The sequence below is a fragment of the Pavona decussata genome, unplaced genomic scaffold (assembly GCF_977016875.1).
Source record: "Pavona decussata unplaced genomic scaffold, jaPavDecu1.1 SCAFFOLD_234, whole genome shotgun sequence".
NCBI classification, from domain to species: Eukaryota; Metazoa; Cnidaria; class Anthozoa; order Scleractinia; family Agariciidae; genus Pavona; species Pavona decussata.
The window spans coordinates 1487857-1514215 of NW_028145639.1; the positions used below are offsets into that span (position 1 = coordinate 1487857).

Below are 26359 nucleotides of genomic sequence, written 5' to 3' on the forward strand. Positions count from 1 at the left end.
CTTGTTTAGTTTTGAACGACTAGTAGATTTATACTAAAACAATTAGATTATTCGCTCTCGATTTCTATGCGTGATAGCTGATTCGGGCTGCGCCCTCATGATCAGCTATCACGCGCGATACAAATCTCTAGCTCATAATCTAATCGTTAAATATTTCAACTTTTACTTCTGGGGTGAACAATACTGATTCGTCTCGATTGTTGTTATTAATACTTGAATTTTTCGGCCTTAATAATCTCCGCAAGCAATAATAGCAACCTTCACGACAACGTGAAATAGAAGTTGCCATGTCAATTAAGTATGTATTTTACTATTTGTTTTCTACAGTCATCCGATCGATCAGCTGCACTTTGTAACAGATATTAATATATATAGAGAGATATTATTATGATAGATGCACTTTTCAGTCAGGGACGCAGGTATAATTGGAGAAAGAAAATCCGAGTTCTCCCGACAGCAGTCGAACCTATGATATTCCGATTACTAGTTCGGATGCTCTTCGACTGACTCCGACTGGGTTGTGTCACTGACTGAAAAATACCTCTGTGGCTTAAAATACAACATCACATTTCTTTCACATATATACAACTTATGTCATAACCCAACTTTCGGGTGAAAACAATTTCTTTCATTAGCCATTCGCTTATTGAGGTGTAACTGAAGTTTAGAAGAAACCAGACCATTTTTTCCGTATTTCTAGTGACTTACTCAAGAGTACAGAGACATGCATGAAGCGCTGTCCCAAGGGCTAGTCTCCCCTCCCCTCCCCTCCCCCACGTCCCCAACCGACAGCATCACTTTCTCACCCTCTTTACCCATATGGCAAATGATGTTTCTAGTCCCAAGAAAAACTAAAACGATAGAACCGTTATTGTCTCTGTCATACCTTTACATACTAAACTCATTTCTTAAACCTTAGTATAATATTAAACATTTCAACACAACGACATAACGTTTGAGTTTGGAAGACATTGTTCGGATCCTTCAGCATACATCATCAGTTCAAAGATGTTTACAAATTTTTGACCTTATATAAAGCAGATGATAAGGAAGTATCAATTATAAATTGTAGAAATAATAGCCAGTTATGGATAACGTGATGCAGGTACAAAGCTGTGAGAATTTTTAACAATTATTCCACGAGCGCGCGTTGGATATGAGATGATAGATAGCCAACGAGGCGCGTAGCGCCGAGATGGCTATAATCATCTGATATCCAACAAGCGCAAGTGGAATAATTGTTTTATTAAAAACAATCAATAATATTGCTAGATATTACTTATTTCGCTGTGCAAGAACACTAACGAGAAGAAAATTTGATGGTTGCCATTTCTCGGCATGGTATAATGGCTCATATACCATGGCCGCTAAGCCAATCAAATCCCTCGAATTGCATTATACAATGATTCAGTTTTTAATAATACCTAATACTTAAGGGTACCAAAACATTTGCGAATACAAGTGACATGGTAAATATAATATTTTAGAGAGCTCTAACTCCAGCCATCAGTTCAAGGGTGCAAAACAACTCGAACTCAAACTCAATCACAAATTATCCTGCGCTTAGTTTAAATTGTTTCCCTGCTCAGTCGTCAGTTTAAGAAGGAAGGTCAGTGGTACACGCGGTTAGGCCCTACGTCATCGATGTCGTCTGCCAGGGTGGGGTGGGTGATACTATTGATGGCATCAGTACATTACTGACTTGGGCCACTGGGATGGGTCTGGGATTCACAAGGCCACTACAGCTCTTGCCGCAGAATAAGAGACTTTTGACTTTTTCGCGGAATTTCTTATTTACAAAAACATAAATAAAAGGATTGGCTGTGGAGTTGCAAGTGACCAGAACAATAGAGGTAATGTAGAGCACGCTTCCATACTTTTGTGAAGGACTGAGATAAGCCAGGGCATAGACGGTCAGGTTTGGCAGCCAGCACAGCCCATAGATAACACTTACGGCCAGAACCATTTTGGTAACTCGCTTTCTCACTTTTAGCACGCCCTGAGAAAATAAAATTGACTTCTCAGTTTTTCTTCTTAGAGGCATGATATGTTTACAGCGACAAGGTGTTTAATTTTAATACAAGTGTAGACGGATATGAAATTTTCCATGACGTTTTAGCACTGGTTAACGAAGACAGACAACAAAACAGCAGACAAACCTAGGTAAACATGCAACAAATATCAGTTTTTCTAAAATCTTCACGTGGCAACTTGTTTCAAAATCCTCCTTTTGGAGCCTTCCTTTAATCGTTTGAGTTCGTAAACGGAATACTGCTCTAACCTCGGTTTTGAAGAATAATAATAATAAGAAGAAGAACAAGAAGAAGAAGAAGAACAAGAAGAACAAGAAGAAGAACAAGAAGAACAAGAAGAACAAGAAAGAATTAAAAAAAAAGGAATTGTCCCTGCTTGCGGGGACTGCCATACGAAATGTTCCACCATAAGAACACGAAAACAACAACTAACCTGGTGAGCATTTTCAAAGTTGCCCTCTTCATGTTTCAGCCACAGTGTGTACACCACTCTGGAGTACAATATGGTCATCAGTAGCACAGGGATTATGCCAGCAACAAGGAGCCAAGTGAGACTGTAGGCCTTTGGGAGCCATTCACTGGGCCAGTACTCCCGGCAGAAATCAGTTTCTTTGTCAAAGTACACAGTCAGGAAGAGAGGAATGTTAAGGATCAAAGCGCAGATCCACGAAACAGGGACAAAAATCTGAAAACACAGGTGCGTGCTGAATTATACATATCAGTAATACTCGAGCTGTCTCTGTTACGAGCCTCATACTACATTGAAGAGATGGATCTTTGGGAAGGCTGTGAAAAAACCAAGGCGCCCAATGACAGTTGCACTTTGTTTCTGAGTCTTAGATGGGATGAGCCCTCCGCAAACCGGTACGATACTTTTAGTCCATCGAGCATAAATATCTTATACACTTTTAAGTTTGCCCTTGAGAAATAAAGTGTTAACCGGAAATTATTAACTCGCATGGAATGATAACTAAAAACTTTTTAAGAGTCAGCTTTGGAGTAAATACAAAGACAATTGCGCCATATATCTTTATCGCGGTAATTTAAAATTTTAGTGTAGATCAGTTAATAAAAACCTATAAACACCTAAAGCCACGTCTGAAAAAGTTTTTGCGGAAGTTTGTATGAACAAGGGCAAAACTTTCCCGTTTCCAAACAAATGTCTATAGAATTTTGAGACTTAACGAAGCTACAATCCTGGCCAAAACTTTCGGGACACTTGTGCTTTTCTTACTTAAAAACATGAAAATAATCCCCCCCCCCCCCCTCCCTAAACAATGTTGAGAGTCAGGAGTGAGACATGGCTGTCAAATCTTGTACATTTTATCAACCTCAACATTGTTTTGGGGGGGCAGGGAAATAAGTTTCTAAGATTCATTTTGGGACCTTAAACTGTCGGTAGTTGTGTAAATTCACAACAAAACTTGTGAAAAAACGTCGAGTGTCCCGAAACCAATTGGCCAGGATTGTATATCTTCACTATTTCAAAAGCCAAACTAGACTCAGTCTTCAACTTGGCCTTAATCTACTAATCTTAAGGTGCTCTTTTGAGCAGTGTCAATTGTTTTGCTTTACCGGGTCTACATCAAAAAGTTAAATGACTGTGATAATGGAGAATGAGAAGTAGCGAAAAAGTCCTTGCTATCACGACGATGTCGAACGACGAAATTATCACTATTTCACTTCTATTACGACCCTTTTTGCAAATTTATACCTTCTCTTACCTTCACCTTCTCATCAGTCAGTTTGCCTTTATTGCCGTAAGGATAAATCACAGCATAGTATCGTTCAAAAGCGATGACAACCAAAGTAAAAACTGAAGCTGCTCCTCCCACCCAGCTGAAGTTATGAGATTTGCAAAGCACTGTGCCAGCCATTCCTTCAGGATGTTCAAAGAAATGGACCACAACAAAGCGCTGTCCAATGAAAAGCGCTACCATCATATCTGCCACAGCCAGGTTCATCAGCATAAAGTTAACTGGTGTTCTGTTGAATTATAAAATAAAATTACAACATGTATATGTCAACCATTTGTCACTCTCAAACGGACCGCATTCAAAAGTTGGAAACACTCCTACATAGTTTCCATTAGAAAGAGTGCCAAAGATGTAAGGGAACTAAAAACAATCGTCACCCAAACGATCCCACAATTTCTTAGTCGTACCAGACTTCCCACAGTTTAAGGAGTGGGGAATAAGAGGAATGGTACCAAAAGACGGAGTTCGACCTCAGTGACTTGCACTTGTCTAGTTTTGGCAGTCTATCCACTTTTACAAACTAGAAAGTAGTTGTTTTGTAGTTTATTATTCACCCTTCATTAAGTGTCCTAATCTGATTTCATGCGCCTTCGCTCTTAAAACAAAGAAGCCACGCATATCGTTTTGTGCCCTTTTGAAGACATGTTTGTGTAAGCTAATACAGTTTGATCTATTCTGATGCTTTAGCTGAAAATTGAAGTAGCAGAAAGTTTTAGGAAACGAAATTTTAGGGCCGGAATCTACAAGCTGTAATGTAACAGTTGGTTTTGTGAAAATGCTACCTGACCTTCTTTTCCATTTTTATCGACACAGTTAGCCCTCCGAATTTGAAAGGATTAGTTTTCCATGCAGTTTTCCAAAATTTGAGCTAACATTTTGCCCGGAAAAGAAAACTGTAAATTTTCTTTACGACTTAACTGGTCCGAATTTCGGATCCTACCAGGTATCCACCGAAATGAACCGTTGGGTCCTCTATTCAGTTTCCATTGCACCAAAGAGCCCTCAATCGAGGGAGGACACTCTAGAGTGAATGGCCAGTTATTAGAAGAATTATGGCATTGAAAACTGGTTATAGGATTACAGTGGACTCCTCACCTCATTTCTTGGTATATAAGAATAACCAAACAAACAAATGCGTTCCCGACAAGGTCTGCCGTCACAAGAATACCGAACATCGTGGTAATTCCAATTTGGGCTAACTCAGAATCCGTGTACTGTTCCATTATGACTATTGACTACAAAAGATGAAGATGACAATGATCAGATCAGCAGAACGAGAATATGGGATAACATTTCCCCTTAACTATTTAAGCCTTGTAAAACTTGCAACAGTTAAAATTCACGCGTAAAAACGTTCGCTTAGTATAGGGGGGCTCCGTAACAATACAAAGTTAATGTGGGACGAACATGCTGGTAAGTCCAATCTGGGCTGACTCTGAATCCGCGTATAGTGACATAATGAGTGCGGCTACTGATCCGGCTAAAAGAATACCAGGATACAAAAAGCTAACAGTCAAGCATGATAATTGTAATGAGAAAACACCCTCAGCTAGAACAAAACCTTTAGATCATCTCACACCAGGAACATCAAGTGACCTGATGGTCCAGGTCGACACGTGAAAGTCTCTCGAGCTCAGTAATTCAGTGGCTATAACATTCGACTGATGTGCGCCGGCTGAGTCATGCATTTCATTCAGGTACGAATATTTCGTCTTTCTCAAACATCGTAAGGACCTTTATTGTACCAGACCAATCAGGCAGAAGATCTGTTAAGATCAACGCCAGCAATAGGCCTAAAGATAATTATTTTTACGACTTTTAAATAATGGACCAGAGGATTAAGTCTGCAGTGCATGTTAAAGTGGTTAAGTGTCCCATGTGCTACTAGCAATTATCACGGAAATGATGGAACAGAGAGCTAGTGAACTGTCTGATCCATTATTTGTGTCGTTAGTGTCATTCATTTTACGACATTCATTTGGTTCATCTCGCTTCTAATACTCTTCTCTCGAATTTTAATGCCAAAGTCTTACTGCTGTCTTACTCTGTAGGTGCCAATCTCTGCCGATTTACACCTTTCTATCCATTAGCGGAAAGGAAAAATTCAAGATCATTTACCGGCATTCAATAACATTCTTAGAAAACCATTTGCACGAAGAAATGTTCATTTTAATCATTTGTTGTGTCATCTGCACAATTAGTATACCATTGTAAATCACCTTCAATAACAACTGTTCTCTCTTTGATTAGTCTTTTATGTCGTTTGAAACACACTAACATCAGTTCCATATACCATGGCAAATCACCTTCAATATCACTGTTAGAGTTTCATTTCCTCTCTTTGTATATAGTTGGAAATACATTAACATCAGTTTGATACACTTTGATAAATCCCCTTCAAGTTACATCATGAGACTTTCATTTCCTCTCATCACTGTTTCAATTTTAATTTCCTTTCTCTTTTTTATGTGGAGGAAGTCATTACTGGCATCCATAAACATAACAATGTACTCCGAACAGAATACCCTGTCATCAAGCTTTGTTTCTGTCATCAATTGTAGCATTAATTGCGTGGCGTGAAATTTGCTTCCTTTTAAACACTTATGGTATGCTCTACAATGTTCAGGAACGGTGATAGCGGGGCACCATCTTATCTCGCTTCTGCCCCTGGATGATCTGCATTTCAATATAAAGGGTGTTGTCAAAAAAAAAAAAGGATTTTGTTTGTCTAAGCTCAGATGTCAACCAACTTCCGCCATAAAATCATCGAAAAGCCGGTTGCTTACAGAGACGCTTTGAAAATTATGCAAAGTGGTTTATCACTCAAGACGTGGCCTAGAAGATACCAACAATTGAGTTTTTATCGACAAATTTGCATAAAACATATGGAATGCGAGGAGTAATGGGAAGCCCAGAGATAACGAACGTGCTTCTCGTCAAGAGTCTGGTCAACGTGGCAGAAATGCCATATCCAAGACATTACTTGCAATAGTGGAATGAACGGGCGCTTTTCAATGACTGGTTTGCGGAAGTCGGTCGATGAATGAACCCAAGCGATCAAAACCTGAGGTTGCCCCCTATTCGAAGCTTCTGAAAAGAGCGAGCGTGTCGTTTTAAAGGGAGCAAAACAAGCCGAAATTTCCCGCCATACAACTGATCATAGATGTGAACTCGACGACAAGGTCGTCAACTCGGTGAAGGAAGGAGACGAAGAAGAAAGAGACGAAGTGGAAAGGAAAAGCGAGATAATGGAGAAAGCTTATGTAAAAACGGCAGAAGAGGTACTAGGGTATAAGAAAAATAAAAACAAGCCATGGTTAAGTCAGGAAGCTTGGACTCTGATAGACCAAAGGAAAACCATCAAACAGAAGTTAATTGGTGCAAGATCAGAGCAGAGAGGCAAAAAAAGAGATGGCAAGATGAATACCGAAAGAAGGATAGGGAAGTTAAAAGACAGGTTAGGGTGGATAAAAGAAGGTGGAGAGAGGAGATTGTAGAAGAAACTGAAAATGCGGCTAAACAGCAACACATGAAAACACTGTATACCCTGACAAAAGTATTAAACAACGAAAGGCCAAGGCAGAGTGCTGCAGTAATGGACAAAAACGGCAAGATCCTTAATGATAAAGAAAGCAAAACCAAACGTTGGCTGGAACACTTCTCTGAAGTACTAAATAGGGAGAACTCTAGCAATCCAGTAAGCGAAATTGAGACAGAACTGCCGGATGAAATAGAAGAAATTGATACATCTGAAACCAGCAGGATCGAAGTAAGGAAGGCAATAGGGCATCTGAAGAATGGAAAAGCACCGGGAATTGACAACTTACAAGCAGAGCTGCTTAAAGCTGACATTGACTATGCTACCACTAAAGTCAAGGAGATCATAGACACAGTGTGGAGAGATGAGAAGACACCAAGAAAATGGAGAAAAGGACTGATTGTCAAACTGCCGAAAAAAGGAAATTTGGGGGAATGTAAGAACTGGGGTGGAATTACGCTGCTGTCAGTCGTCAGTATGGTCATGGGGAGAATTGTGATCGACAGGATACGAATCGGAGTAGAGTCGAAGCTCAGAAAGGAACAAGCAGGTTTTCGACCAGGTAGAGGAACTACTGAGCAAATTTTCATATTGAGAAATATCATCGAACAGTCAATAGAGTGGCAGTCATCATTGTCCGTTAACTTCATAGATTTCGAGAAAGCGTTCGATTCAGTCTACAGGGATAGCCTATGGTTGATTATGAGAAGCTACGGCATACCATCCAAGATAATCAATATGGTGAAAGCGCTTTATGATGACTTTCAATGCGCAGTAGTGGATGGCCAGGATACAACGGAATGGTTTAAGATCAAAACTGGAGTGAAACAGGGCTGTAACATGTCAGGTTTACTATTCCCACTAGACGTTGACTGGGTAATGAGAAATACCTTGCAAGAGGGGAACACCGCTATAAGATGGAAGTTCACCACAAAGCTCGAGGATCTAGACTTTGCGGATGACATAGCCCTTTTGTCATCAACCAGGCAGCACACTCAGACTAAGACCGATAAGTTGGCCCATGAAGCAGAAAGAGTGGGATTGAAAGTCAATGTAGACAAATGTAAACTGCTACGAATAAATTCGCGGAACAACATTGTGGTGGAGGTAAATGGACGAGGAATAGAGGATGTTGATAGATTTGTGTACTTGGGTGCTACAGTTTCCAAAGAGGGCGGAGGCACTGAAGACATCAACAACAGAGTAGTCAAAGCAAGAGAGGTATTCTTGAACGAACCAAAGTCAGGCACTGGTAAAGCCAGTCTTGATATATGGCTGCGAGACGTGGAAGATGAATAAAAGTGATGAAAACAAAATCGACGTCTTCCAAAGCAGATGTCTTAGAGGGATATTTAAGATACGCGGGCAGGAAAGAATCACAAGCAAAGAAGTCCTGATGATGGCTGAGATGGAAAATCTCAGTAAGGACGTGCGAAGGCGGAAGATGGAAATTCATCGGCCACATCATGAGGAAGGAACCGAATAATGACCACAAGACTGCATTAACCTGGACACCGGAGGGGCGACGAAAACGGGGCAGACCAAGGACAACATGGAGGAGGACGGCAGAGAGGGAAAGGGAAAAGGCTGGATGGAAGAATTGGAGTGAGGTACAAATCGCAGTGGCTGAGAGAGCTGATTGGCGGAGTTGTGTTGAGGCCTTATGTGCCACATGGCGCGAAGTGGATAGGTGAGGTGAGGTTTTAAGTCTAAGAAAATCGCTTTCAGAGCGTGTCAGTCCAACAAATTAAATTCAGAACCTTCTACTTAAAACGGTACAAATTAAATCTGCTCGACTAAAACTTGACTAAAGAACAAAAGTACTGACTGTTCAGTGGAGTTGCTTTAATTTTTGTTCGATTCAGTGAAATCCATGCGCCTGAATATCACTATTGCATTATCAACCCACAGCCATAGCTTTTACCTTAGTAACGAACGTATTTTCTTGTTTCCTTAGATAATTTATGACTTCACAGGACATCTGATGCTGTCTGAATTGCAGCTGGTAAAAGCCAATAAAATTATAGGTACTTTCCGGTTCTCTTCTTTTGTAACCTTTCTCAGTAAAATGAAAAAAAATCATTGAACAGTTGGACTGCAGCCACGACCTTCCCATACTTTAGCACAAATGTCTCCGGATTGGAAATTTTGAACGATAAGTTCTTTCCACTTAGCCTGTTCTTCCATCTTCTTTTACGTACTAAAGCGAAGCTTTCTCCATTTCGTCTCGTCAGGTGGACACAAAGTTATCTTGAGTCCATCCCAAAGTTACAGAAGAAGGAGGGGCACAGATTCCATGCAGAACGTCACAACCCGCAACACCGCCCTAGAATCTACGTAAACTGAGAGCACCTTGCTCAGTCTTTCATGTTACCGTGTCTACTTGATCTCTCCAGCATGTGACTGGCCATCAACAAGGGATATCGTTAGCGTAGTCGTTCTCCACTTGATCCCTGTGCATCCGCTTCTTATGACATTTTTCATCACCCAATCCACTCCCGCGATAGAAAGAAGTCCGGACATTAACCACATTCCTGCTGAACGCACACTTGGGCATGAAACCAGTCTGGTAGCCGTCACCTGCATACTATTTTCAATAAAACTACAGCAGCCCTACAAATTCGCTTAGTTTGCTACTGAAGTGTCTCAGTTCCCACAACCTTTTCCAAGGAAAGCTGTCAGAGGCATCTGGATAATCTACAAATTTGGCGGTGCTTGCCACTCAATCGGACAGTTCTACAATATCTTGCTCAATAGTTCCTAATCTTCCCGTAAGCTTGGTCTGACTGCTTCTACCTCACTCCTCTTCAACATGTCTTTCCACTTCAAACGGGCAAGATCGTCTTGAGTCAATAGATCTCCTTACTTACCGCACACGCAAAGTCGTTGAGTTGTTTCATATGTTATATATTAAACACGTGTTATGTTTCATCGGATATCCAAACACTGAGAAGTGGGTTGAAAAAACGAGGCGCAGCCGAGTTTTTTTTTAACGACTTCGAGGTGTTTGGATATCTAATGAAACACACTTTTGAGTGTTTGATATGGCTTCTCAAATGACCAATAATTCTTGCAGAAATTCAAGGCTAAAGTTGGAAAATGTTATGGTAATTAGGAACACATATCCAAACCACGGTCACGGTAGTGATTTTCTTTGTTTTCGAATCATGAATTATTAATGACTTTGAGAATGTTAATTGGGTATTTGGTGATTTTTCAAAAGCTTTCCAATCGGATTCAATCTGACAGTCCATTCTCACTCAGTCACTAACACACGCTTTTTCTTGAAAGCACAATTTTTCTTTTCATTTTATTGCCAACTGGAAAAAGATTTATGAGAATAAAGGAAAATTCAATGGACTTGGGTCAACAACCAACACGGAGACAAACGGGTTTTTTGGTCCCAAGAAGGTTCAGAATGACATGAGAGAAAGAAGAAGGGAGAAAGGAGAGGGAGGAGAGGGTAAAACGTCCAATGATCTTACTACCTTCGCCAAATTGGCTTCGTTGGAGATGGTGTTGAACGTTAAACGATTATCCCCGCACGCTCAAACAAGCATAACTTGAGCCGACCAGTTTTCTAAAATCCAGAAATCCAGCTGTATACACAACAAATGAACACAAACCAACATATATTGAAGAAGTGATGGTTTATTCTCCGATGTCTTGCTGACGGTTCTACTGCTAAGGAGAACACCAAAACCAAAACATTTATATATATTTTTTAATCCGGACGTATTACCATAAACATGGTGTTAACATTGATAAATTGTTGACACTCTGGCCTCTGTATTAAAGCCACATATTGCATTATGGCACTGACTACGAACAAAATTTGTTCACCTTTTTAAACAAAGCACATTAGTTGCTGCGCACCATTTTTGTCTCTTTATAATTTAGCCCAATTTTGCATATTTATTTATACAGATTCAGTATTGTGACAATTCTTTTGCTGTAATGTTTATGCACTTCCCAATGGTTAGCCGATCGAAACAAAGAGAAGTTGGTTTGAAAAGTCACGCCAAAAATTCCTAAATTTCGAAATCGGAATCATGCGCACTTTCTCCTTCTGAAATGAACTCCTTAACACTTCAGAAATTTCCATCGTATCAATTTTATCGCAGGTATGGCTTCTAATACTATAAATAAAGCATGTTCCCCTTCAAAATGAGTTTATTAAATTGTAATTAGCACCCTACTTGTATATATTTATGAATTGAGAGCGTTTATCGCCAGAGATCATGATTTTATGAAATTTCACTTGAACGGAGCTATATATATTTTAAATTTGAATTTAAGTTTTGCGGGAAATTTAGGAATAATCGCCCCTTTAAGTGTTAAACTGTACCAAAAATGCTATAATTTCACTCCATCTAAGCCTAAAATATTATAGTCTCAAAATCCATATCAAGAAATCCAAGTAAGTGAAAATGCTGACTCGGTGGGAAGCTGATTGAACAAACTACGAAGTAGACTAACCTTAGCTTTCTGGTTTTCTCTCCGTTTTCTTGCAAGGCAACGTTTTCTTCATGCTAACCCATCAATAACTCTTCAGCGCTACACATACATAATATCGATTAGTGACTTGAGTTTCTTTAGCTTCCGATTTCTGTGTACTTTTTGTTCGCATGCTATACAATGTTGTCAAAAACGGCAGGTGGTGAACAAGGTTAAGGGCGTTATTAAAGTTTTAATTTCTTTTCTTTGACAGGCAAGGTGTGACATTACATGTAAAACATTGGAAATACATCGGAAATATCATTATACACCGCAACAAAAAGTGGCCAAATATTTACAAATTACAATTTTTTTTCTGTGCATAGTATAGAAAAACAAGCACATTAAAAAGATTAGAAAGTCTGCAAGTTAAAAAAAGGAAGGAAAGCTAAATAGCATGCATTAAGACAAAGAGAAACATGACAACTTATCAAAGAAAGCGATGATGACATTTTAGGTTATTTTAATAACCACTGCCAATTCAAAACAAATAAAAATCTTTAAGGAAAAAAGAAAACATTCGCTCTTACCTCCAAAAGTACAGAAAATATCACTGGTCAAAACAACGTGAACTAAACTAAAATTCTCGTTTTCAGTTTTCAGCCAAATTAATTTCCCTCTTGTCTGTAATTTCTCTGTGAACGCATGCTCGTGATTAAAACACGATACTTAGCGAATATGAAACAAGCTTAGTTCGCGTTTTACTGGATGGATGGACGGACGGACCTGATTAGATTAGGATGAGCTATTTATTTCTAATGATGCATACTTATACGCAGTAATATTATTTTTATAAAATCAACAAACTCCGTCATGGAGAGGAGAACATAGTAAAAACAATTTTTTGTCAAGCCTAAGAATCTCATTCAGGCAGTGTCCGCCAGGATCCAAATTAACTAATCTTTGAGTCTCCTTTATTTCAGTTACGTTGGTCCACCATCATTAAATTCCTCATTAAACTCCTCTTTTGCTATATACAGATTAGGGAACAGGTAAAAAGAAAATGTTTCATCAAACATCAATTTGTTCTGTAGCGCCATTTATGACCATTAGTTGCCTAGACGAAAAAGTAAATCGCTAGATCTATAGAGCGTTTACTATACTAGGAAACAAACAAATAAAAGTAGTTGAAATGACCTAAGAATACGATAAACAACAACAAGCACAACACAGTAAATGGGAGAACCAGTTTTTTAAAACCTAAAAGATTTAAAATACTTAAAAAAAGTATTTTCATCGTCTCCAATTTAACCCAGTTTAGCCTGGGCCTGGGAAGAACATAAAGTACTCCCACCCCCTCGTAACTTCAAAAGTGTTACACTGTACCCTTGGAACATTCCCTAGGGACGTCATATGACGTGGAAACGTAGAATTTCTGGAAATAAGACAAAAAAAATCCCAATTTCGTAAAAAATTTCAAATCCAAAATCTTGATGGCATGGAAACATCAGGTAATTCGAGCAACCACCTATAAGACCAAATTGTTGCCTAGTAAACGTTAACAAAATTAATGAAGTTGGGAGCGCTTGGTTTAATATTTAAAAAAAATATGAGTAAGTGCAGGCACTTTGTTCCTCATCTTATCCCGCAGAGGTTACGCTTGCTTTTTCATCCAGAGGCGTAGAGCGTATTTGTCAGACGCCTGCCTTTATTGATGTAGTATGACTCCTTAAAAAGGTTTGATCTTATTTGTACTGCGTCCCTTCTTACCACACTGAACCAATCTGTAGAGATTCTGCCTAAACTGACGGCTCCTTAGGCTGTACACTACTGGGTTTATAGAGGAATTGAACGTGGCCAGAACTATGGTAGTCTTGTGTAGAACAGAATACATCGATTCAGATGGAAGCACGTTTGTTAAGAAGTAGATTATCAATGTCGGCACCCAACATATCACATAGATTACACTAACAAGTATAACCATTGTTGTAATCCTTTTCTTGGAACGAAGAAAAGCCATTTGAGACTGGCTTTTGCCTGGCGTGTCTTTAAACCAGAGACGGCGAACCACCTGCAAATTGAAACAGTTTCACGTTCTTCAGTTATAAATGCCTGGAAATTGGACATTACTTTTCTTATTACTGATTACCAGGTATTTCTAATGATGCCGTTGTAGGAATCTCGTATACATTGAAGTAATATCACCAAGTCGTCACATGCGAAAAACTCAGATTATTTGATTCAGATCATCAATCAGCTTTCTTTTATGGTCGCATGCATGGATCGTTTCGGAGAAACGATTTTGTGGATTAAATAATAATTATGATCCTCTTTTTGTGGATTTCGGAAAGAAACGATTATCTTCCACAAAAGGCACGGCTATAAGAAAAGACCAGTGCAGATAATCTGAAATAAGCAATTTACACACGCAATTGGTACACTGGATTGTCGGACATTTTGATGATTGATCAATTGGACCATTTTTACTTTTAGAGACGGACAAAATGTAGACAATGTTTCTGCATCGTCTCTATAGACGGCCATATCGGCGGACAAACCAGATGACCATGTTTAATTTTGCATTCAAATTCGTGTCTATCCCGTTTTTAAACTTCATGTGGTTAATCTGCAAGCCAGCGACACACTACGCGGGATCGCAGCGAATTTAATCGCTATTGAAAATAGCAGTAGAATAACACCGCCGCTTGATACGGGAACGCTAGCGATTTCGCACCCTACTTCATTAACGTCCGCCATTTTGAAAGCTATATGTTGAAATTGCGCAATATGATTGGTTGAATTGGTTGAGCGTATAAAACTGCAGGAGCATTCCTTTAGGGACGCTTTCCATTCAATCATATTTTCGGTTAAAAATTTCGGACACTTTTCGTGTCCAATGGGTCCATTTGTTTCGGAAAATTTTTGTTTCATCGGCGCGTATCATTTGCGTTTCAACCGGTTAAAGCGAAAATTTTGGCTTGATAGAAAGCGCCTCTAGGCGAATGACGGCAAAAAAATCTATACGCAGAAAACGGCAGGTATCGCCATTGCAGTGGTACACACACCTGGGGATTTTCGCCGATCGCCGCGGTAGACGTCTAAAATCGCTTAGTGTGTCAGGTTAAATGACGATTTAGGGCTTACCCGAAAACTTTACCTGTGTTCTAGACAGCGTTAAAACTATGTTCTTGACAAATGATGCAAGATTTTATGGCCTGAATTTAAGGAAAATGAAATCATTCACAAGAAACAGAACATTAGTTCTCAGTTGCATTACCTTAAAGTACAAGACACTCATCAGTGCGATCGGTATAACACCTGCCACAACAATCCAACCAAAACTGTAAATCTTCGGCAATATGGAATGAGGCCATTGTTCTGCGCATGTCTTCAGCTCATCCACATATGTTACTGAGATGTATAAGGGAAAACCCCACAACACTGCTATCAGCCAAATAAGGAAAATAGTCTTGCGAAGACTGCTTGCCGAAGCAGCGCGTCTTTTAAAAGGATGAAAGGCAGCGTGGTACGCTTCAATAGCAATAGCCACCAGACTATAAATTGATGCTACTGCAGCGGTCCAAGCTGTTGTGCCACCGGTGATAAACTTGCAAAGATACCGGCCTGTTATTCCATCTGGATGGACAAATGTTGGCCCAACAACGAACTTGATACCCATAAAGATAGCAACCAAGATGTCAGCAACGGCCAGGTTAACCAACACGTAATTCATGGCCGTTCTCATATTCTTATTTCCTATTATCACTAAAATCACCAGTGTGTTGCCGACAAGGTCCGTCATAATCATGAAAGAAAACGCGGTGGCAAAGCCAATGTACTCCGAAGTAAGAGCATCAGTTGTTTGTTTACCTGTCAGGATCATAAAAATGGCTTTCGGTTACCAATGAAGTTTCTTTATTCCTTTTTATTGAACTTTTTTTTACAAAAAAACCGAGCTAAACTTTCTCTGGGCCTGGATGAAACACAATTTTTAAGTGGTGTTGAAGGAATACCAAACAGTCATTAAATCTGAAAAAATAGCTACGTCTTCCTTGACAGCTGACTTACAGAGGCGGGATTACATTTAGCATGTTGTAAGTTTTCGATCCCGTGTCTTACTGAATTTTGTAGTAAGCATGTACGATAAAAAAAAAATAGATTCGGGTGTACGTAACCAGCTACAATCAACCGGCTCCCTCCGTAACGCTTTCTAAGTCAAAACTGCAACGTACGTAAGTGACGAAAAGAGTTGAATTTAAGTAGCGTACAGTTTTATCATGATAAGGATATTAGGAGAAAATAAAATCCTAAATAACAATAGTGCTGAAACATCTAAAAACAAGTACAAACTTTTTAGGGAACGCATGTGTTTTGACATCCCAAGTAGCAAACGTTGAATTCCGCAACACCTTAGTCTTTCATTAACCTCCCTACATCCAGGTTACTCTTAAGCTTTTAGTTAATACCGTCGTGAATTGTAATAACGCTTGTCGTGAATTGTAATAATAGTTGTCGTGAATTGTAATAACGTACCTATCTTGAATTGTAATAACCTGTTGTCGTTATTTGTAACGATCCGAGCTGTCATGGATTGTGATACCATGTTGTCGTGATTTGTAACAAGTCTTAAGAACAAACAATTTAATACAAAAGAAAATAACAAAAATGACGCCAAAAAACCAACCTTTATTTTGATCCATGCGTATTTTTTGAAATTTTGAAACACAAAATCCAGCTTACTTTCGTAACAATTCACGATAGGTACATTATTACAATTAACGACAACTATTATTACAATTCACGACAGGTATTACAATTCACGACAGAACACACGTTCGACTCATTAACCCTTTAAGCCCTAACATTGATCACCATCAAATTTCTCCTTGTATTATCAATGCTTATTCAACCCCTGAGGTCATGAGAATCAAGGTTATGATCACCCAAGGTGAATTTTCCTGATATTTTAATGACTTCTCCGCAATACTTTTATAAGAAAAGTATGGGGAGAAGATAGGAGAATTTGTTCTTTGATATTAAGGGTTAAAGGGTTTAATAAATTCGTCGTACCTGATGGTTATAAAGTGAACCCAAAAACAATTTATCGCGGATTAACGTCTTCCCCTAGTCTATCCACCTTCACAAGAAAGCTTCTTGATTTCCTCAGTTAATTGTATGAAACGTCCGACTCTGTTATGTCTTTATAATCTTGCCACCGAATGTTAAAAAATCTAAATATATTCTTTAATAGTCTTACGGTCCTAACATATCTCCGAGGGGACCTCTCAGTATAAGCCCGGGGGTTTTCTTGAGGTCTCCTCGCCACTTCTTACTTCTTCTTTTTCACTATTATTATTCACTGTAAACTTATGTAAGATCCTAGACTATTATTCACTGTAACTTTCTATGATTGTATGTCGTGGTGAAATAAATAAATAAATAAATAAATAAATAAATAGAATATTGCATGCATTAGGGATTTTCTCCTTTTTCTTTATCCTGTATTGTGCGGAAGTATTAGAATCAGCTGAAAATAATAACTTTTAATCTGAGCTCGATTTCTTTGGTCGTCAAAATCTTCAATAAATCTAAGTTATTTTCACCTGTTTCCTGCGGAAATGACAAACTACCACAGGCTACTGATGGCGATCCTCGTCATTTACATGAAATTTTTGTGGCATCAATTTTCAGTTTTTTTGGCGATGTTTTATTCCCAATTTACCAAAATTCGATGCAGCGAGAAAAGTTAGAATTTAATAAAACATTCTCTAATTTATGAAGAATTTATGTATATACGGCTATGGTGATTTTTTTTTTTAAATTTGACGCAGCAAAAAAAATTAGAATTTAATTAAACATTTTCCAAATTCATGAAGAATTTAGTGCTACGGCAATCTTCGTTATCTACAAGTAATTTTTGCCACATCGATTTCCAGTTTTTTTTTGGACGATTTTTTTATTCTCAATATACGAAAATTCGACACAGCGAAAGAAACTAGAATTTAATTAAACATTCTCCAAATTCATGAAGAACTTTGTGCCAAAATAATCTCCTGGTCCCAGAAACTTTCTTGTAACATGCTTTTCTTCGTTTTGTTTGCATTGACAACTTGAAATGTTAAGGGAAATAATTAAAAAAAATTACCATTAAAGATAAATAGGGAGCGTTGATGGTCTGTGGCTTGGTCCAATAGTTGACACCTTGCGAATAAGGGTTCACGCAAGGTAAAAACCAATGTTTCAGCTAAGCATACTGAGAAAAGAGAAAATTAAAGCTGCCTAAAGCTGACAGTGTATTGGACTTATAACTGTTTGTTGTTTTCATTCCTTACCGTAAAGTCATATATGACACAATTTAAAATTCATTAAAAAAAACATAAATATTTTGTTTACCATCCAACTTTTGTTTTTTGAACTTATTGTCACATCATTTTAAACTCTCTCTTTGTCAGCCTGCTTAATTATTTTATGAAGTGGCTTTACCGCAAAATGTTGAATGCTCGCGTCTCTTATTGAAATTTATGATAATTAGCAGTTAATTTACGGTGGATTTCTGTGAGTCTAACGTGCTCGATAAAAAACCCATTAAGAAGTTGTAACCTAGGTGATGATGATAATTATTATTAAATTGAACACCTTGAAAATATATGCGGTGAAGTTTAATTGAACTGGTGGTGGGAAGAAATTTTAATTTTATAAAAATCGAAATTCAGCGGCCTTAGATCGAAAATTACGAGCGAAATTTAAAGAACATAAACGCTTATCCAGCGACAATGTTGCGCCATCTATTTTAATAAAAAAAAAATTGGAAATGCAAACGGTATTCTTTCATCAATGGGAGACGAATATAATGGCTATATGTTCTTTTACGCGGCTTTTTCTAGGGCAAAGAAATTATTCACTAATGTTTTTGTATAATGGAAATGCATACAAAGCTGAAACAGACGGGCAGACGTTTTAAAGTTTAAGAGCCTTGCTTCTTGAATGAAATTGGTAGTGACGTACCGCGCCTTCTTTCTTTGATTTCATCTCATTTCGTGGCAATTCATGTTTGAGCAAGGCAAGACTTAATTTAGGAAATTTTTGTTTATTGAAAAATGACCGGTCCACAACCACGTCACTGCTTTTAAAGAGATGTGAAAACAGTAAATTTCAGTAAAATTAAGCCAGCTTTTCATTAGCGACGCAATCACACTGAAAAATGTGCTTTTAATATGGACTCCAGCTTGTGTTTGTGCTTACATCTTGCGCTTGCGTTCATGTTGAAACAGTGTTAAGGCTTCGCATCATTTGGCGCTAAATTCATATTACCGATGCCGTTTAGAAACCTATCTGTAGCATCTTAAAATTTGCACAAAAATTTTTGATGGCTGTTAAATCCCACTGAGCTGTCGATTCCCCTTGTGAAATCCCCAGCAACATTATTTTAATTTTAAGGGGTCAGTGTTCGAATTACTCTTCTCGTCGTCATGTAAAAAAACCGCACAATTAGTCATCAGGAAATGGAAAAATATAATGTAATTTATATAACTGAAATCGGACGTTCCGTTTTAGAGAATCAAAGCCAACTTGCCTTTAGTAAAAAGCGACCTTTGCTCCGAGCTTTTTTTTTTTTTTACTTAAAATATATATATACAGAAATACAGGTGTTTGGTTGAGCATTTGAGAAAACGACGGGGCTCTGTGCGGTACGCCTTCCTGTTTAAGATACATGTATCTGTCACCTCAGAACTCGGTTAATGTAAAAAAAAAAAGAAATTAACCTGAGAAAGGTTTACCTTACATTAAAATATTAATATACGTCTAGAATATCACTAGTAATTCGCAAATTGCCGAACTGACCCTCCAACGTTGTTTCGTTGTTCTCCATCACTGCTTGAAAGAAAAACACTTGAGCTCCTTGCAACAAATTTAAATATGTTCTTGAAGACGGCTGTGAAATAAAACATAAACTGGATTCTCAAGTATTCTTATAGCAAAAAGTGTGTTTTGTTAAAATACACAAAAGTAATCTTTCAAAAAACTAGTCAAAAGCCCTATGGGTAAAATTACTCACCACTGAAATTATTGATGTTCGACGACAAACCGTCGACAAAACCCACGACAAACTAATATTTCAGTGTTCTTCGTGAGGTGATAGACGACATCTTGAGATCGAGGGCCAAATATTTATGCCATTAGAATCAATGTTGTTTGCTACATTAGATGTTTCCTTAGCCGTCTAGTAGTTATGCTAATGTAAACTACGAATAAATTGCTTTCTTTTGTTTGTAAGCGGCAGCAACAAGAAATAACACAAAACGTCATCTTAAATCAACATGTAATGAGAATCGGAAGTTGTTTTTTTTTTGTCAAGAAAGACATGTTACTTTATTAATAAATATCAGTCATTCTCTCTCGAAAAAGTGAGCATTTCTTCTGTCCATTCTGGTTCTCCAACAATTCACTCTTCAGACGTATGGTAATCAATTTGAGCATAATAGAACAAGGTGTATCCTCCAGTGACAAATGTGTGGCCCCAAACAATTACTAACAAGCTAACTGATCAAAAATGTTTAATTTTAAGGCAGCAAGATAACATAGCGCCGAGAAGCGTACAAACAGTTTAATCTTGAAAAATGACAAAAAGCAGAGAAAATTTTTATCTATCATAACAGGGAATGGAGATTTGCCGTCGCTCTTTGTTCATTTTAGATGCGTTCGTATATATTTGCCCCCCTTTATAGAAAAAACTGGAATGAACAGCTTGTGGCGTTTTCCATCCACTTAAAATTTCACCCCTTCTTCCCCCAGTCCACCCACAGAAGGGTAATAACGCATTTAAAAGCCGTAATCGATACAAAATTATCTTGAAAAAAAAATAAGATGTATTTGAAACACACCCTGATGGCGTTTGGTCAGTTAACATCGGCTGTCAATTGGGATGGGCTATCAATTTGTGATTGACAGCCAGAATAGCTCAGTTAAGTATATAGAACGGCTTCGTTTTTATGATAATTTGCCACTTGCGGTCCCACAGGCGTTCAAAAGGCACACCAACGTTGCCGAGTATTACTTTTCCATACAATGTACAGAGTTTTAAAATTCCAAATTCATTGTGGCATGATTACTGTTCCTTAGTTTTCAGATATTTAATAACGTAGTTTATAAGTACACTGTTTGCGATTGGTCCACGCATAGCTTTCACTTGGCTTTGAATGTAAAAGGAGTATTTAAACGGTTAAGTGCGGTAACTTCATTCGCTTAACTCTTGAAAATGTCTGCATTTAAAAGCATTAACTGCTGCAAATTTGCGTAATTAAAGTTTTTCTTCCACGATCAAGATCTCCAAAAACTGTCAGTTTTACTATTACTGCATGACTTCAATAGCAAATAATAATAATAATAATAATAATAATAATAATAATAATAATTTTAGGGTTTATAATTTGATTCCTTTTTATATTATTTAGTGACTAGTTGTTACGGTTTACTCTTCGCGAGGTTGGCTACGGTTTGCTGCCCAACCATCGTTTGCTTAGGTCCTGGGCATCCAGAAGTTTACACTGCCTTGAATATAATAATAATAATAATAATAATAATAATAATAATAATAATAATAATAATAATAATAATAATAATAATAATAATACTAATAATAGACGTCTATATTAGTTATTTTTAATAGTTCACCTTTGAAATTTTCAATTTGTGAAGTTTTTTTAAAAATTTTATTGAAGGCATATATTTTATTCAATGATGACTCTCAGTTTTATGAATATAATATATTTATTCCCATCAGCTCAGGTTACGCTGGCCGCCCTATGAAGATTTTGTTTATGATTAAATCCGCATTTATGAGGAATCCGAAAAGATATCTACCCCCTGTCCACCGAAATGAAACGGGTTGTGTGCCCCTGAAAGCCTTGAAGCCTTGTTATGTAAAATGTCGTAAAAAAATACTGCGAGTATATTGCTTGATGAAACCATGTTTTTCTGGTAAACAAATTTACGGAATAATACTTTTTCCGCTGGTGTTCCTAATGTATGCCCTTGCTAAGAATTAATTAAAATTGCCAAAGCTAGCTGACTCGGTTTCTTTTTTCAACTTTAAATCTTCCTGTTTATAACAGAGAAATTCATGATTATACTGATCAGATTACCAAATCAGTTCACCATCTACCGAGCGTAGATTCATATTTATTCATACAACTCTCCCAAGGATTTGTCGCATCGTCAGTCACACATAACACAATAGAATAATTTCCGCAAATCTATGCATTGGTCGAAACCTGTTTTCGCCCTCTAAAATCTCCGCAGAAAGATGACTTCTTAACTATAAGCGAAGGAAACAAAAGAACAAACAGCATGAGCTATGTTTTCTAAATTATATATTACGAAGAATCAATAACAATTGTCCGACTGTTCAGTTGTTAGAGTAAAAGGACTCTTCGAGCAATGTTCACTGATTTTCCCTGAGGCTAATCTTGCAAGTGAACGCCACTTTGATTTCTGATAACGAAAGATGTTTGGCTCGGAAGCAAAGATATTTATTGGACATATGCATATCAAAACCAAAAAGGTGGCACCGCCACGGAATACAAAAAGAATCTTTGCAGCTCAGTTTTGAAGTTTGATAAGGCTTCCTCAATGGCATATAATAACACATTTGGACGTATATATTTTGAGATATTCAATAGCAGTAACTCATCTCATGCGTGAATCGCGTGCGGCTTATTGTTAGCAAGACATGATACCTTTACGTCATTTTTAAGTGCGCCGGATAAAAACAAGGATATATTAGGTTTTAATCAGTATTGATTTAGCATCCAAAAGTTTCATTACCTGGGATCAGCTGTAAGATGTAGTTAGAACATTCTGAACCGAGAACAGACGACATTTCTGCTTTAAGACAGGCAGGAACAACTTCTAGCAAGCTCTTGCTTCGAGCGGCTCATATTATCAGGCTAGGATGTTCAACGTGACACAGCGAAGTTTTGGGAACGCAAGCCTCGATAAGATAAGAGAATGCTGCAGTGACTTGGAACCTTTTTTCCGCAGTGCAGACAGTGATATCATTTCACTGTCAGATACAGTCCTTTGTGTGCTCAACGCTGTCTTCAGCTTTGTTGCTGTGTTCGCCAACATCATTGTTCTCTATGCCTTGTACAAAGCTACCTCGCTGAATTCAACGTCCAAAGCGCTATTGTGCAGTCTCGCTTTGTCCGATCTGGGTGTTGGCGCAGTCGTGCAACCATTATTCGTAGTTTACCGATGGGCACAGATTACAGGACAACTCCCCAAGGCCTGTATTGCAGGAATAATCTCTCACATTGAAGGGAGCCATTTCTCAGCCGTCTCTTTTGTTACGATGACAGCTATCAGCGTTGATCGTCTCCTCGCTCTAATTCTCAGAGTAAGATATCAGACCACTGTTACACTGAAACGAATTATCATCGTTCTTGCTGTGATATGGATTTCAGGCGGTCTTTGGGCTGAGACTTGGAAAAGGGATCAAACCATTTATACCATTATCAGCATAATATACATTCCAGTTTGCTTCTCTGTAGCATTCTCCTCTTACTTCAAAATATATCTTCTTCTACGCAAACAGGCTTGCAAGATGGGAGGCCACGTGGTAAACCCGCTAAAATGTAAAAGAAAGACAAACATTATGAACTACTTTCGCTATAAGAAATCTGTAGTTAGTATGTTCTATCTTTTCTGTGCATTTTTGGTGTCTTTTCTTCCTTATTTATGCCATAAACTCGCAGTGACTCTCTCAGGTTGGAACACTTCTACGTCAGTTTTCTTCAGCGTCGGTTTGACCATGGTTTATTTAAACAGTTCACTCAATCCTTTAATTTATTGCTGGAGAATATCAGAGTTGAAGCAAATTGTCCTTGAAGTCTTGTGCCACTGTCGAGGGCACCCTGTAACCGAAAATAAGGTCGCATTTTCTGCTAAACGAAATCAAGTTAAAGTTTTGCTTCCCGGACCCGGTAATAAGACTGTTGTTTAAAGACTGAAGCTTGGTGTTCTTAGATCTAGCTAAAAGTGCCGGCCGGTTATGTTTTTAGAAACATTTCCATCAGTAATACGGCAAATGAATAAGTTCCACATCTTGGGATTTTATCCATACACACTGAGCTTAAATGCATGCAAGCTTAACCAGTTGACGTCGGCTCTGGGTGTTCGTTAGGTTTTCAATCATTTTTTTACAATTTTAAGCATAAATGCTAGAAAAAGGCTCAGTTTTGATTTAAACACTAATCGTAGCATCTGAAATACGCCCAGACCAACGATACTTTCTGAAATATATTCAGTCGCTCGCGTTATGATTAACATAACCATTATAGGCATAACGTAATTATGAAATATTTTAAACTTCGGATAGAGTAAGTGCCAAAAGGATGAAACTAAATAATGACGGCATGAAAAGTATTAATTTATCTTCGTTCGAAGGCAGGCGTGTCTTTAGGCAATGTGTATACATTGGGGTATGGTAAAAAAACTGATGAACAGAGAAAGAGAGGTTTGGCGTATTGTCTTAAAACTTCTTTCCTTTCTTGGCAAACAAGTATGATAATTAAATTAATCGACTTATAATATTAATGAGGGCACAATCTTGACATCGGATGATGGTGCATTTATCGAGTGCGGTAAATGGCTCGTTTCGGATCCTTGGAGATTCTAATATGACAATATATGTTGTGTGTATTGTATGGGCAGTCAGATTGTAAATAAAGCACAGTCCAATATTGTTGATAGCACTTTTTCATTGTTCATGCAGACAAAGCCTTCGATTGCATTGTATTTGTTTAATCCTGTGATACTGTATTAATAAATCTAGCTGTATACAGGGCTATCACTGACTAAAATTTTGCATCAAGTCAATGGGCTTAGATTAAGCAGCCTTGATTAACAACATTGTTTCATATAGTGTGGTGTTTGGTATATCGCACTGATTTTGACGAAACTGTTTTAAACAAATCATTGAACCGTCTCTCGCCGTCTCTCAAAATTAAGAGAACTGACTATTTGACTCTTTTTCTTTACGTCACCAAAATACTAACTAAAATGAAGAAATGTCTACTTTATCACTTTTTAATTTCAAATAATTTTATTCCCTTTGCACAAATTAGGATTTCTATTTTATCTGTGTTTTATTTTGTACGTTTTATATTTAGTTCTTGCTGTATACAATACAATACAATACAATACAATATTTATTTTGCCATATAAAACAATTACATATCGGAAAAAAATGATGAAAATCGACGAAAGAAAATAAATGGCGAGAAAACCTGAAAGAAACCACAAGGCTTATAAAGTCAGGCTTCCTCACTTTTAAAAAATAGCTATCTTATATTAGAATTACAATATGGACTTATGATAATTAACTTTGACCGCGCACACGTACACACACATACACACGTATACACTCTGTTTTTTTATAAGAACGTCTAATTTTGGACCTGAGGCTGAACGTTCTTATATTTTTTTGCGATTTGAGGCTGAAAACGTTCTTAAGATGTTCTTAAATTACATAGTATATACTACATGTGTTTTAGTAAATCACCGGACGCGACCAGGAAACCTATCAAAGGGCATTGCCTGCTGAGATATGGTATCAAGAACTGCTGATTACGACAAACCGAGATGTGTGTCACCATTCTTAATGATATACAAAACATGCCCTTACGTGTTTTGGTTAATTTACATTTGTTACCTTGATTTTATATACAGATAACCAAAATAAAAACGTTCTTAATCGACTCTCAGCCTGAGGAATGTTCTTAATACGTTCTTAACATTTTGATCAATCTCAGCCTCGATGTTCTTATAAAAAAGGTTCTTACAAAAAAAACAGAGTGTAGTACTAACCGATCGTGGCATATATATAGGTTACATATGGCGCCCCATATGGCTGTATTTATAGTACAACATGGCCAATGTCCCACATAGGTACATATAAATAGAGAGGTATTTTTTGCGCGGTTTATGACTATAAGGGACAAAAGCTCTTGCTAAGGGTCAGATTTGAATCCAAAAAGAAAATTGAGGGTAAGCAGCATCTTTTTGCAGATAATTAACCAACATTATTTCTAAAAAGCTTCAATTAACTGATACATAACTTTACTTAGATTCAAGCTTAATTTTTTTCCGAAAATGCGTGGCTTCCCCGTTTTTTCTTTGGATTTCAATAGCCCTTACTAAGAGAAACTGAATGAAAGCCAGGAAGTCAAATAACGTCACCGATTTTCATTTCGCGAACTACAGATTTTGATTTCGTTTCGTTCCATTTCGTTTTGCAAAGTACAGATTTTGATTTCGTTTCGTAAACTACAGATTTTCATTACGTTTCGCAAAGTACAGATTTTCATTTTGCTTTCTACTGATTTTCATTTCGTTTCATTCCATTTCGTTTCGCAAACTACAGTAAGCCCTTGCTTTCCCTAAAAATATTACGCTGAATTATGACAATTAGATGATACAAATTTTATTTTTATGTCTTTGCTGACAAAAAAAACTTGAAATTACTTACTACCAGTGATACAACCTAGAAAATATACTGAATTTTCATTTCGGCATTGTTTTTACAACAACTTCAG

General features: G+C 37.6%; 2 protein-coding genes and 1 pseudogene across 4 annotated transcripts; 1 reads left to right on the forward strand and 2 right to left on the reverse strand.

Annotated features, from left to right (window-relative positions):
- Window positions 1-1252: 1252 nt before the first annotated feature.
- On the reverse strand, window positions 1253-11877 carry LOC146458058 (tachykinin-like peptides receptor 86C; annotated as a pseudogene). Its single transcript, XR_014858322.1, has 5 exons — window positions 11808-11877; window positions 4886-5025; window positions 3758-4019; window positions 2467-2718; window positions 1253-1999 (listed from the first exon to the last, which is right to left on the reverse strand). The product of XR_014858322.1 is annotated as a tachykinin-like peptides receptor 86C (transcript).
- Window positions 10832-19970, reverse strand: LOC146458059 (substance-P receptor-like). 2 transcript variants are annotated; one of them, XM_085091169.1, is made up of 4 exons: window positions 19822-19970; window positions 19608-19664; window positions 15043-15635; window positions 10832-13836 (listed from the first exon to the last, which is right to left on the reverse strand). In XM_085091169.1, exons 2-4 carry the CDS (start codon window positions 19633-19635, stop codon window positions 13495-13497), a joined length of 963 nt encoding a protein of 320 aa, XP_084947295.1. In that variant the 5' UTR covers window positions 19636-19664; window positions 19822-19970; the 3' UTR covers window positions 10832-13494. The 2 variants fall into 2 exon arrangements, with proteins under 2 accessions (XP_084947295.1, XP_084947294.1); XM_085091168.1 differs by having other exon boundaries at window positions 19608-19698.
- Window positions 19971-22555: 2585 nt separating this feature from the next.
- LOC146458060 (adenosine receptor A3-like) lies at window positions 22556-24932 on the forward strand. Its single transcript, XM_085091252.1, has one exon. It carries the CDS (start codon window positions 22717-22719, stop codon window positions 23764-23766), a length of 1050 nt encoding a protein of 349 aa, XP_084947378.1. The 5' UTR covers window positions 22556-22716; the 3' UTR covers window positions 23767-24932.
- Window positions 24933-26359: the final 1427 nt, after the last annotated feature.